Source organism: Fundulus heteroclitus, chromosome 15 (genome assembly GCF_011125445.2).
Source record: "Fundulus heteroclitus isolate FHET01 chromosome 15, MU-UCD_Fhet_4.1, whole genome shotgun sequence".
Classification (NCBI taxonomy): Eukaryota; Metazoa; Chordata; class Actinopteri; order Cyprinodontiformes; family Fundulidae; genus Fundulus; species Fundulus heteroclitus.
This window is the reverse complement of record NC_046375.1, coordinates 1,328,717-1,342,766: the sequence shown is the minus strand read 5'-3', so window position 1 is coordinate 1,342,766 and position 14,050 is coordinate 1,328,717. Positions and strand designations below refer to the sequence as shown.

Here is a 14,050-nt window from a genome sequence, read left to right as displayed (position 1 = left end):
TGAGGGCTTCTTTGCCTGATTGGTGGTCTCCTTTTAGAAAAAGTATCACACCAACTGGAGCCTCTTTGCTTCTTCAGGACCTGGATGAGTTGCTGGAAGCAGCAGAGCCGCATATTTCACTGTGTACTAGAGAATCCTGCAGACAGTTTCTACCCGTCACCAAGTCCCCCTCTGAGTGGCCTAGTCAAAGTCTGGGCTTTAATCTCACTGGAGAATCCTCCAGTATGATCCAAAATTACCGACTTTTTTTTAATTTGTCACATTGATCGCCCCCTGGTGGCGCCACAGAGACCCTGCGACAGCTTCCTCCCCCGTTTCTGTAGCGTCCGTGTCGTAAACGACTTCCTGCTGGAAGCTCTGGGCGTAACGCTGGTGTTTTTATCTGTCCGTGTTCAGCCAGGAGCAGGAGAACTCGATCCCCAGCGGCGCTCCGGAGAGTCTCACCTTCAAGGAGCGCCAGCGCCTCTTCTCTCAGGGGAAGGAGGTTTCCGACAAGGTCAAGGCTTCCCGCAAACTCATGGAGCTGGAGAACGAGCTCAACACCAAGAAGTAGGCCCCGCCCAAGCCCTCCGCCTCCCAGCGCCGCCTTAAATCCACCTTAAGGTGGCGCTGGGGAAACGCCCGGACGGAGCGAGCCGACGGCCCCTTCCCGGTTCCTCTGCTTCTGTTTTACTTTGAGACATCAGAAAACTGGACCATCCTCTAATTTCTCTGACGTTTCTCTGTCGTTGGAACGTGACGGACGATCCTAGTTTCAGATTCCTTCCCCTCCTTGAAGTCTGTCAGCTATATAATGATGAAGCACTGTAAAAAAATGTTTTAATTATATCTAATTAGAGAAACACGCAACAAAGGGGGATATATTTTTGTTTGTAAAATGGTTCTCGGGGCGAGGGATTTAGAAAGATTTATTCTCGTTTAAATTTTTTTAAATAGCTTACTGAAATATGAACAGTTTTATATTTTATGCTCCTTTTTTTCTGCATCATGATTTCACTTTCAGTTCCTTCTTTCCAGCAGAAAAAAAAAAACATATTTTATTAATAATTTTATCCTTTTTTTTTTTATTTTAAATTCTCAGTGAGAGGAAACACTGTTATTTCATTCCGTAGCGACGAAGAGCGGGATTTCTTTTATTTTTTGTGACATCTTTAGAAAAGCTGAGAGACGATCCAGAGGAGGATGTTAAAGTCAGAGGAAGGCCTCTGTAAGTGCACAACTTTACTGTAAATATCTCGGTCCACAACTGTCTCTTTACTACTGTAGAAACCTTCCAGGAAACTAAAGCTTCCTTGATTAACTTTTATTTTCACAGCAGAAAACCCAACAAGACCTCCGTCACTCTTCATTTTACATGTTTCCCTCAAACGTTGAGTTTTAAAGATAGTTTTTTGCAGAGTTGTGTGAATTTAATTTGACTGATTGTTCCTTTAAATTTGAGACAGAAAAGTGATTAAATGTTGGGTTTCACAATATTAACAACGGAAGAAGAGCTTCTCTTCAGATGCTTGTTTTGCTTTACAGGTATTTATTTTAAACCTTGTTGGAAAAAGAAAATAAAAAAACCATACATGCACATATTTTAAGAATTACTCTGTATCTGCAGACCTTTTGTTTTGGAGAAGTGGATTACATTTGGGACCTCTTGACTGTGGTAATCTCCTTTTCACAGAGAGCTGAACGGTTTCCTGTGTCGATGCACTTTGTGTGAGCTTTAAACTCTGATCGACTCCATCCTGTGTGTAAACGGATCTCATTTTCCATCCACTGGAGATGAAGCTGATTCTACGTGACGAGATAAAATGCTGTTAGTAACCGAACTGTTGAATCACGACAAGCGTTTCCTCGACTTCTCCCTCTAGGTTTCAAAATGAACTGAATCATTTACATGGTTTCATGTTTAGCCTTTTGTAAATCATTAATAAATACAGATTTTTCAACATTGGGGTCTGATGGCGTTTCCTTTTTTTTTTCATCGTTTTATTTTTGAAAAAGAGACTTGAGGTTAAAATATAGTACAAGTACTGCTTAGTTACTTTTTTTTCTTGTTTTCCTGTGAAAATAACAAAATATTTTATACATTTGTGGAAGGTCTATGCAAATTATTGACTTCTGTTCACAAGAAATAATATAATTTACACAAATACACCTCAACTGTCAATAGTGTTTAATAGATTAATTTGTCAAAATTAAATTTTTCTAATGTTTGGAGTCTTCCAAAGTTTAAAATGGTTATATTTAAGATGCAACATACACTTTATTTTTGCATATGCAAACATTTTATTAATGCAATTTCTTTCAATAATTTTTTTTTTTAACTTGGGTTTTAGATATGTACTAATTTAAAGTAACCTTACCTGCGAGCTAAATTCTTGTATTTGTGCGTTCACAAACACAAAAATCCTTTTTGTCCTGCACTCGTCTCAACCGTTCGGCCCCGAATGGTTCGGGCCAATCAGGTTGCAGCATTATGGTTTAAGGCGGGACCTACAGCTGTAAGGATACAGCGGTTGAGCCCACAGCCAAACCAACATAAACATGGCAGAGCAGGAGGAAGCAGCCGTAGCTGCTGCCATCACATCTGGTCAGAATCCATGATTTCGTCTTTGAAAGAACAGCAAGAACTGCCTTGACCAGCGTAAACTTGTGGTGGTTTTTCATGGCAGATGTTGCTTATATTTTCATTTGATACCATGATTGGCTAAAACCAATCCTTGGTAGGCGGGCACTAGGGGTGGGTATTGCCAACGAAGTCACGATTCGAATCACGATTCACATGCCACGATCCGATTCTATCACGATGCTTCACGATACTTGAATTATTGAGATGTATCGCGATGCATTGGGATATTTTCACTGAACATTGTTAGAAAAATATACAGCCATTACCAGAGGCTGACTGGCTGTGTATGATCTGGATAGTGTCTTCAATTGATACATAGCTGTATTTATTGAAACAACTTTTGGAGGTATTGCCATGAAAACAAATATTACTGTTACTGGAGTGGACACACTGACAAAAAGTGCTTAGGATTATAAAACTTAAAATAACAAAATAAGGATAATCAGTGCCGTTTACATGGCCTCAGTGGTCCTTTAAACCAATGAAGTTGTATTCCACTTGTTTTTGGCTAATGTTCGCCAACCATTCATACAATTTTATTTATTCATTTTTTTGAATTAATAATCGATACTTGCCGTCAAGAATCGATGCAGTAGATCGCGAAAATTAGAATCGCGATGCATCGTCATGGCGATTATTTTGCACACCCCTAGCGGGGACTAAGTGTTACTTCACTCAATCAGCTGAATGTTTCTGCTTTCCGCGAACGTATTCAACGGGACTTTTTCCAGATTGATGAGGTGAGTCCCACACATTCTCTTTCTGGCTGACGAGGTTATTTTTAAAGGAGCAAAAAGAAAAATTACATTCTGTAGACCAAAACAAGATATGTGACAAGCTCCGCCTCTACCTCATCTCACACTGTCCACCCTTCAACTTGTCTTGAAATGTTTTTGTAAATGTTTATTATTTGAAAAGCTGGTGACAACCTAGACCAGAGTATCAGGAAGATCCTGAAGACCTCACAACTGAGATGGTTGATAGACGTATACTGGCTATATGAGCAAAACCTAATGTATGAACTTATATTTGCAGTATAAATATATTTTACATACACACCTTACCTTTGTCGGTTACTTTAGTCTGATAAAATTAAAGTTATGTTTAAAGTATTTTTTTTTTTTTGCTATTAGTTTGTTGGATTTTTCCCTTTTTTTTCAAAACTAAATAAATTACTAAAGAAAATATTAATGCAAGAAGTGTTTTCCGTTGGTGCTTTTTTGGAGCCATTTTGATAGTATACTTTATGACCTAAAATAAACAGTGTCTTTTGCTACTTCATGTAAAGTGAAACTTTAGCAAAGAATCAATGTACTTAATGGGTAACTCACCCCCAAATCAACATGGTTGTCTTGTGGTGCTGTCTGCATAGTTTGGTTATTTGTTTTGACAAATTAGTGCATATATGTTTAAGTTCTGTTTTTGTGTCTAAAATAGTCAGTGTGGCACCCTTCTAGGGTTAAAGGGTGGTCTTTCAATTGAATTTTGAACACGTATTGCTATTGGTTCAAAGGTTTTTGTGAAGTAATTTGGAGGAACTGAGCTCTGCTGTGGTGTATGGCAAGCCGTGTTACCATTGAATTTGTAAGTTTAACCATCCGGAAACAGTGGGATGAGACGTTAACGGAGACCCTCCAAAACTGTTTAGAGTGTTGGATGTACTAAAGGGTGAAGCCTGGAGGAAGCCACTGAAGTCGTCACTGACTACATTTCCTCCTGTGAAGATATGACTATACCAACAAAAACGGAAGTCTTTCAAAATTAATAAACCTTGGATTACAACATCCCTCAAAAGAACAATAAGTGAAAAGAAAATAGCATTAAAATCAGGAGATGGGTACAAAACAAACTGAACAAACAACTCATGGCAGCTAGGAAAGCACACAGTGAGAAGGTGGAGAGGCTGGACATCTGCAATCCTCCTTGTGGCATTTACATTCTCATCAGATAACTGTGCTCCTTTTATGGGTGAATTCAGGTAGAACAAGTTTAAATCTCTCAAACAGCAGATCTCCAATGGTAAAGGCTCTGTCTGCCGTCAATTTATCACCAAAATGAAGATACTCCAGGAAGCTAGTGGTTTCCCTGCCACATGCATTATTCTTTTCTCCTAGGTGTGATCCATCACTACCTGTGGTGTCAGCATCTTTCTTCATAGGTGACTCTGACAGATGACAGCCACTGTGATGCAGAGGCTGACCGGGCCGCTCCAAAGTCAAACAAGACCAGAATCAGTTAAGCAAACAGCATAAAACATATCAAGACTACTTAAAACCATGTTAATACCGAACTAATAGAGCAACACCTGTATTGTTACTCATACTCATTCAAGTATTCTTATCACATACATTACTTCAGTTTTTACAGACACCTTGTGCAAGTACCTGGGATGCCATTTGTAAGGTTACACAGTTAACAATATATCTAACAATATATATATATTTTGCCTGTCATAAGAGAATAAATGTGTTTGCACTTTTAAAGTCGCATTTTCAACATGTTATACATTTGTAAATGTCACACAAACTAAATATTTTATTACACAGCTAAATGTTTAGTTTCTAAACTATATATTAAATTGCAAACCAAGCATTTAGTTTTCAAATGAAATATTTAACTTCAAATTAAATGTTTGGTTTCCAAACTAAACATTTACTTTGGAGCTAAATATTTAGCTCTAAAGTAAATGTAGATATTAAACATTTAACTTGGAACTGTTGACTTATTTATAGATTTATGAATAACAAAAATATGAAAAATGAACCCTTATGACAGACTAAACATATTTTGCTGTTAATCTTTCATTGTATAACTTTACAAATGGAATTACATAGGCCTACCAGTAGGGATGAAAAATATCCAGATAATTTACAGAGAGAACAAAGCTAAAAGACGGCCGTCTTCATGTAAGAGCATGTTTTATCTAGATGGACGCAAACTTAGGAATTAGAGTTAAAGTTGGCTAATGTAAACAACATCCCTTAGCTTACCTGTGTCTGCTCTCCTCTTTGTCTCCTTCGAGTTTTTAATGGAACTTCGTAGCCCAGCCACTTTTCTGGCATCGTGGGTCTTCTTCCAGTCTTTTGTCCACAAAATGTAAACAACAAACATACGGTTGCATTTTACCGGACGGGAAAATCGTAAAGTAGGGATTTTTTTCCTGAATAGAATATACAGCCTTTCTAAAAGGTCTGAATTGTTTAACTCTTATGTCAATTGTAAAATAAATGAGCTGAGCTTTTTAATCCCTAGCCTAATAACTAATGTTCATATACTGTACGGTATGGTTTGCAGGGGATTAAACCGTCACTAGTCCCTGTATTAATGCCAGTAATCCAAAAAGAATGTGTTATTCCCCATTGTTTATTTTACTTTAACTGCGTGGATTACCAATTAATAAACAATTTTTTTAAAATTCTTTCTGTACAGTATATTTAAGATGTAAGTATTTTAGTAGGGCATACTTTAATTTACTTCAGTGTAGAAAATAATGTATGTTGTGTGGAAAATTTTCTACATAACCCAAGATCACTTATAGGATTAAGGGCATTCGGATGACTCCATTCTTTCTGGCTCGTCTTCTTCATCCCCTTGTTCTTAGAGGTTGACAAAAAAACTGAAGGTGTGCATTACTGCCACCATGTGGTCAGAGTGTGGTTCTTGATGGTTTCTTATCTCAAGTGTGTGTATGTATGGATGGAAATTTGTCTTTTTATTATTCAAACAAAAAGCAATTTCAATTAAAATCTGATCAAAATAAACAAAAGATCAAAATATATATATATTTTTTTACATTTTATCAAAATAGTTTACTTATTTAGTTTAAGTATATAAAGATACTTTTGTCTTTTGTGTGCAAAACATGTTTAAAGTTTCATTGAAAGCAGAGTAAAGTCAACATCTGTGCAAGGAAATCACATTAAAAGTGCTGCACTAAACGCTAAAGCAGCTTTTTTTTTTTGTCTTGAAATGTTTTTAACCATCTAAGGAAATTGTAAGACACGTTCTGTGTGGTTGTTGGTTTGGGAAGTTTATTGACATTGTGTTTAGCCAACAAACATTTCTCAGTTTTCAAATGTGACATACAGTGGCGGCTGGCCCATAGGGGGCGCTCGGGCACTGCCCTCCCTAGATGTGGAGGGGAAAAGTCATAACATATATAGATTTTAAAAGTATTATATAAATGTCAGTTTTTATGTAATATTATGCGGCTACATGTAATATGAATTATTAAAACACTTCTACAACTAGACTCTACCAATTGCTTCTCATTCAACAGTGCATTTCCACCGACAGAATGTATCATTTACCTTCTGGGGCTGTCACTCAAGGAGCCCCACAAGTGTAGCGAAATAAGCAATCATATAATGTTGCTAGGGATTATTAATAAATATTTGGCCAATCATCATCGCCAAAATGAATGGCTGTAGGGCTACTGGAATTGTAGTAGCTGACTACAATTCCAGTTGACGTTACGTAGCTAGTGATGGCGGCGACGATGACAGTTCAAGTAGAAGAGCAGCTTCCACAGAATTCCGTGAGATCTTTATTGAGTTACCCTTTCTCGAGAAGGACTATGGTGGAAAAAATCCATGTAAAGGAGCTGGGACCTGATAAGCCCGAAATAAAATTAACGCAGAGAGCCGAGCAAAAATGGAAATCCTACAACCGGACTTTTAGCAGGAGTTGGTTCCAGCGTAAGTCGTGGCTGACAGCCTGCGGGACAGCTAATGAACTTTTCTGTTTTCCCTGCATTCTTTTTAAAAATGACCGGAGTGATTTAACGTGGTCTGGACAGACAGACTTCAAACACCTCTCCGAACGTATAAAGAAACATGAAAGATCAAGAGTTCATATGGAAAACAGTGTTAAGCTGTCCGTGGTTGGAAAGATTAGCATAGCGGCGCAGCTAGACGATGGACACCGCATTGCGGTAAGAAGGCACAATGAAGAGGTAGATCGAAACCGGTACATTTTATGAGTGTATTAAGTTTTGTGATGCTTTTGAACTGGCCATGCGGGGACATGATGAAACTGATTTTTCAGACAATCCCGGAGGTCTAGTCGACTTGATGGCATCCATTGATCAGGACTTAAGGGAACATCTTGAAAATGCAACCGTTTTTAAAGGCACTTCCAAGACAGTTCAGAACCAGCTCCTGGACTGTATGCTGGCTGTTCTGAGAGAACGGATCATGGATGAAGTAAAGTCAGCTAAATTTTTAGCCATCCAAGCAGATGAAACTACCGACATTTCCACTCACTGTCAGTTGGTGTTGGTATTAAGATACATCGATGAACGCAACATATACAGAAGTATATTTTTTAGTTCATCAAGCTACCCAGCGCCTGTGCTGAAGCAATAGCCAGTGCTTTATTGGAGAGGCTGCAGACCATACTTCTGAAGGGACAAGAAAAAAAGTTGATAGCCCAGTCTTATGATGGAGCTGCGGTAATGAGGGGTGCCACGGGAGGAGTGCAGCGGAAGGTGCAGGACATCTATGCACACGCTCACTACGTTCACTGTTATACCCATCAATTAAATTTGGTTATGCAACAAGCAACGTCCAATATCCCTAAAATCAGTCATTTCTTTTCCGACTTTGGGGGATTTGCTTCTTTTTTTACAAAATCGAGCAAGAGGACTGTTGTGCTTGATGAAGTGGTGGTCCACCGACTTCCAGGTGCATCATCAACACGTTGGAACTTCAACAGTCGTGCTGTTAACACAGTGTATGAGAACAAGGATGAGCTGGTGAAGTGTTTTCAGACCATCCGGAACGGAGAAGCATTTGATGGCCCAAAGAAAAAAGAGAAGCCGGCGGCTTTTTGAGAATGCTAGAGGACGACGCGTTGTTTTTTCCTTTCGTTGTTCCACAAGATCATGCCTCACGTAGACGTGTTGTACAACCAGCTGTAGAAAAAGAACATCGTTTCTGTATACATCGCAGGAGTCACCCAGGCGTTCATCAATCACATGCAGGCTATCAGGTAAGATAAATCATGAATATGTAGCCTAGCCTATCCTAAATATTTATTCTCTCTGCATAAATTATTGCCTTAAATGTTCATACGTCATCTTATTCAAACAATGCAAAGTTTAGATTAAATGTATGTAGTAGCCAGTAGTAAGCCTTGGGGTAGGTAAATATATCCCTAGTCATCCAGTTTTTAGAACCTAACATATGGAAACATATGTTAGGTTCCCTGATCTGTATTGATCTGTATTGGATCAGGGAGGCTGTTCCCAAGCTGGCTGATGATGAGGAGTACAGGGGACCTGTTCAGGAGCCACCTTCAAAGAAAAGGAGAACATTGGGAGAAGACACGCAACACCGTTTGGCACTGGAGGTAGGCACTTGCTTTGTGGTCTGATTTGAAAGAGAACATCAGGCCTAACTGAAATGTCATGAGGATGCTGGTCATTTTATGCAGTGGTCCAGGATGAATATCTCAGGGGTTAAAGTTCTCCGTTGCTGCGACGAATTTCCGTCATTTGGAAAAATGAGGGAAAATTGTTACGTCTAGACTTTTTTTTTTTCAAGGTTTTAAACTGAAGCTGCTTTCAACCAATGAAACCTGGCAGAGCTGGGACATTAGCCGATCAGAGAGTAGGGCAGGTCTTTGCAAAGTGGACACCTGCCAATCTGAGCTTCATCGGCTGATTTGGATGAAAGTAGCGGTGGTCAAAGTTTTCATTTGGAGTTATGAACTAGCAGGTCAGAAAGTTCAGCGGATTGAACACCTGACAACAACCTCCCTCTGTAAGCGTGTCTGTCGCTGCTCCTGCAGTTTATTAATGAATTATTTTCACCTGTCAGAGTTTATTCCCTGGCTTCCAGTGTCTGATAAACCAACCAGGGATCTCCTCATGATTCACTATTAGGTTTTATGTAAAAATCAAAGAGTGACGCGATAGCTCAGGCTAAATAAGTGTGATGCACTTTTTTTCAAGAAGAAGAAGGGTTGGAATGTGAAACAATGTTCCGGATTTGACTGGGTCAGATTTGGAAAAAGTAAAAAATAAATTAAAAAATGCACTTTTCTGAACCAAAGAAGGCAGAGCTGCAGTGAGAGCAGCTGTCAGTCAATATTCACCTGATTAGCCACTGCGCACCAGGACACCCCTTCGCCACGGGCGACTGTGGCTTGATGGGTTGAGTAGTCGTCTGGCAATCAGAGGGTTCGATTCCAGCTTCCCCTTGCCACATGTTAATGTGCCCCTGGGCAAGGCACTTAACCCCAAGCTACCTACCGAGCTGCGTCTCGGTGTATGAATGCGTTAGTGAGAGCGATTGGGTGAATGTGGCTATAGTGTACAGCACTTTGGGTGGTCAGCATGACTGGAAAAGCGCTATATAAGTTCAGTCCATTTACCATTTAAATTATGAGGATTTAGATAGATACAAATAATTAAGGAAACTACGTCAAACAGATAAAAAAAATTAAACAGCAGCGGCAACATGGATTGGTGAGTGGTTTCTAACTGAGGGAGACCAGATACGATTCTCAGAGAGCTTTAATGAAGTTAATTTTTATTTTTACACGGAGTGGAGCGCGATGTGAAGCAACATTGTAGAAGCAAGTCGTATTAGAAACAGCTGAAAAAGCCTCCTGTCTGTGGATCTATGGACTCTTTTTACTCCAACCCAAAAATACCTGCCAGACAGGGGGGCTGGCAGATGTTTCTAAAAAATGTATTTATTTGAATGTCTTATTCTATTTTTATTAACCTAAAATCTGTAGTCTAGCGCACGTGAACTCTGTATTTTAAACAGGTTTTGAAGAGTCTTAGCTGTTTTTATTTCTTTTTATATTTGTATGTTTCGCTGTAAAATTCTTACTGTTGTGTTTTTGGTAGACAATTTTAAGATCTGTCCAGGGACAACAGATGGAAAAATAGCCTTTTGGCTAATTCTGGCGCATTTGCAGGAATGCTAATTAATGTACACTGTCCCTGTCAAATAAATAAATTAAATTAAAGGAATTAAAACCTGAAAAACCAATTGGCTAAATTATTGTTTTGATTTTTTGTATAATCTGACCTAATCTATAACATGATTGAACTTGATTTTGTAAAGTGCCTTGAGATGACATGTTTCATGATTTGGCGCTATATAAATAAAATTGAATTGAATTGAATGTTTTGCCTCTTGCTGTGATGTCAATTGGGTGTTAATTCCACTACAGGATACACCCCTATGAGCATGAGACTGGAAGGAGTTTTTCTGGACCCCAACGTCGACTACCGGGATCCACAGGTAACTGTCACATAAAGATTATGTTTCTCAGTTACAGACTGTCTTGGAGGCATAAACCAGAATACAAGGAGATCCCAAAGAATAGAATAGAATTCAACTTTATTGTCATTGCACTGTCACAAGTACAAGCAACGAAATTTGTTCTCTGCTTTTAACCCATCACCCTTGGGGAGCAGTGGGCTGCCACTGTGCGGCGCCCGGGAAGCGTTCTGGGGTTAAGAGTCTTGCTCAGGGACCCAGAGTGCAGGCAGTGGGGATCGAACCGGGTACTTGGAACCTTCTCTTGCATCTGTTTTAATGTTCTTTGTTTCTACATTTTATTCCTATTTGCTTTTATTATGTTTTATTTTCCTAGATTTTAATCATGTAAAACACTTTGCATTGTCTCTGTACTGAATTGTGCTATATAAATAAATTTGCCTTGCCTTCTCTGAGTGCAAGCGCGCTGCTCTAACCACTAGTACAAAGTAGTTTGCATGTTCTCCCTGTGCATGTGTGGGTTCTCTCCGGGTACTCCGGCTTCCTCCCACAGGCCAAAAACATGACTGTTAGGTTAATTGGCTTCTCTAAAATTGTGTGTGCGTGAATGGTTGTCTTGTCTCTGTGTTGCCCTGTGACAGACTGCCGACCTGTCCAGGGTTTACCCCGCCTCTCGCCCAGTGAACGCTAGAGATAGGCACCAGAAACCCCCGTGACCCCATGAGAGATTAGGTGGGTCAGAAAATGGATGGATGGATTTATCGCGGTTGCACTAAGTGGGCTGTGTAAGCCACCATCTTTTATCAAGAGCAGAAAAAATTAGAACCAGTGAAAGAACTGAATGAATTCTATTGTGTAAAAAACATATTGGCAGTCACTGAATTGGTCTTATAAGTTCAATATTCCTAAGATTTTGGTTGTGTGTTGCACAATAATTTGGTCTTTATTTTTGTGGTATTCTGGTTTGCTTGGATTGGAGTACACCTAACAGCTTACATCCATCTGTGAAGGACATCCTGGTCAATCTGGGTTAAGAGTCCTATGGTCATATGATTTGTGTTAAGTGAAGTCTCCTGGTAGTTGCACAGATATTGTGGGATAATACATTCCTGATATTGATTCAGGGATATCTGAGTAAATTTTCAATTTATAGCTTGGGATATCTTACTCTTAAGGGAAAATCTGAAATTAATTCTGTGTGAACATAGCTATGCATACTATTCTATTTGGGTCTTAGGCTTCTGTTCTCTGATGGTCTGAAGTGATGTGAGGAAAAAGAGTAAATACATGATAAACAGGGGGGAAATGTTGCCAATATTTTGCTTCTTATTGTGTTTGTGTTTATCAGTATTATCATTTATTTACTGGAACATTTACCATGCTTTATCTTACCTTATATTATGTGTTTTAATTGTCTCTCTTATCATAGCATAAGGCCTGCAGAGATATGAATTTTTCAAAGAACTGAACTGTGTGAACTGCTTTATATTATCTTGAAGGTCACATTATAACAGGTTTTTGTAACTAGGGACCTCCCTAAACAGAATAGAGAGGAAACGGTGGAATGTGCTTCAGAGCAGTAGGAGTTGTAATCTGAACACATCTCTGCTGTTCTCCTGGCAAATAATAAGAAACTAATGTCTGTTGTCTTTCTTCTCTGTTGTTTAATGAATATTTTAGGTGTTTGAACCTGACACTAGGTTTTGACAAGTCAAAACTCTAATGACAGATAATTGTAATTCAGTTTTGCCCAGTACGATTCAAACTATTTAGCCATTCATGTGTCGTTCATCATCATAGATATTTGGTTTTGATTGGTGTGAATGACACTAGCTACATCTTAGATCAAAAATCATACTGGTCACACTGACATTACGAGTCAAAATTATGTTATAGATATCTATAGTAGTAATTCCAGGTTCAAGTAACTTTTTATCTGCCAGGACATGTCAAACTTGTGGGCTGAATCCGACCCGTCAAGGCAATTTATTCGGCCATCAAGAGCCAAAAAAGGCATCATGTCATAGAGTAGAGGCATATATACTTATAGTGTATTAAGTAGCTAAAACTGTGGCTCTTGTAGCTAATGTTGATTTTTCCCTGTGTAGTAACAGCATCCTGCCACTAGATGTCTGTTTTCCACAACAAATTAAAACAACCCAGTAATGTTCAAAAAGAGAAGAAGTGATGCAGAATGATGAGTTTAAAGTGTAACTCACCATATGAACTTTTTTTGCAGACTGTATAAACTAGGCCTAAGGGTGCTACTATTATGTTACTGTCAATTTTTTTTTAAATCTTATGTGAACTTTAATGACTTCATGATGTCAAAGTGACCCATAATTTTACTGCTGAGCTTGAACTCATTGAGTGAGTTGCAGTGGATGGTGGTGAGTGACCCTCACCGAGCTGTTGTGTTTAACATCATTGGTTGATTGAAGGAAACATTTGCAGAAAGCAGACAGAACTGACTGGCCAACCTGAAGTTTGCAGAGTTTTCTGAGGAAATCAGAGACGTTGCTGACACTTTGAGATGTGCTCACTGTTAAGTTGGAATGTAAGTTTATGACCACTTATTGTATCAGGATATGTGTACGAATGGACTTGTTCTATTGCCTCGTTTTGAAGCGTGCTGGTGGTGTGTTGTTCTCTTCTGAAATTTATAAGCAGTCCTTTAATTTTAGGTGTTGGGGTTTAGGCAATTCTTGCACGAATCAGCAAATGAGTCCATTTCTGCTTATAACCGTCCATCAGTGATGGGGGTGTCAGTGATGACTGTGTCGTCTGAGTATTTGATGTTGGTGACTCCAGGGCTAGTGCTCTTACAGTCGGTGTATAGCGTGTAAGGTACTGGAGAGATGACCGATCCCTGTGGGGCTCCTGCTGAGACGCTAAGTGATGTACTGAGATGACCAATGACCCAGACTTGTTGGTGTCTTCCTTTAAAAGGAGAGGTCCGGTCAAAATCAGAATTCAAACTGCTGAAAGTACTTTAAATATAAAACTACTACATACTGTGCAATAAATTATACGTTTTTTTAATTAAGAATAATTTTAATTTAATCATGTTTATGTGGAGGAACCCATCTTGGTCAAGAATAGTACTGTCACCTCCCATTTTGTGACGTCACTCAGCGGACCCGCAGTTGAGCAAGTTCCAACGCTCTGTCACGACGCACTATTTTCC

At 39.0% G+C, this 14,050-nt stretch overlaps 1 protein-coding gene across 1 annotated transcript in view; it reads left to right on the top strand.

The window, feature by feature from the left end:
• The window catches only part of afdna (afadin, adherens junction formation factor a), a 151,150-nt gene extending 149,208 nt beyond the window's left edge, over window positions 1–1,942 (top strand). Inside the window, 1 exon segment of the mRNA XM_036147190.1 lies at window positions 397–1,942. Within this exon segment, the coding sequence (XP_036003083.1) occupies window positions 397–553 (157 nt within the window). The 3' untranslated portion in view covers window positions 554–1,942.
• The last annotated feature ends 12,108 nt before the right edge of the window (window positions 1,943–14,050 follow it).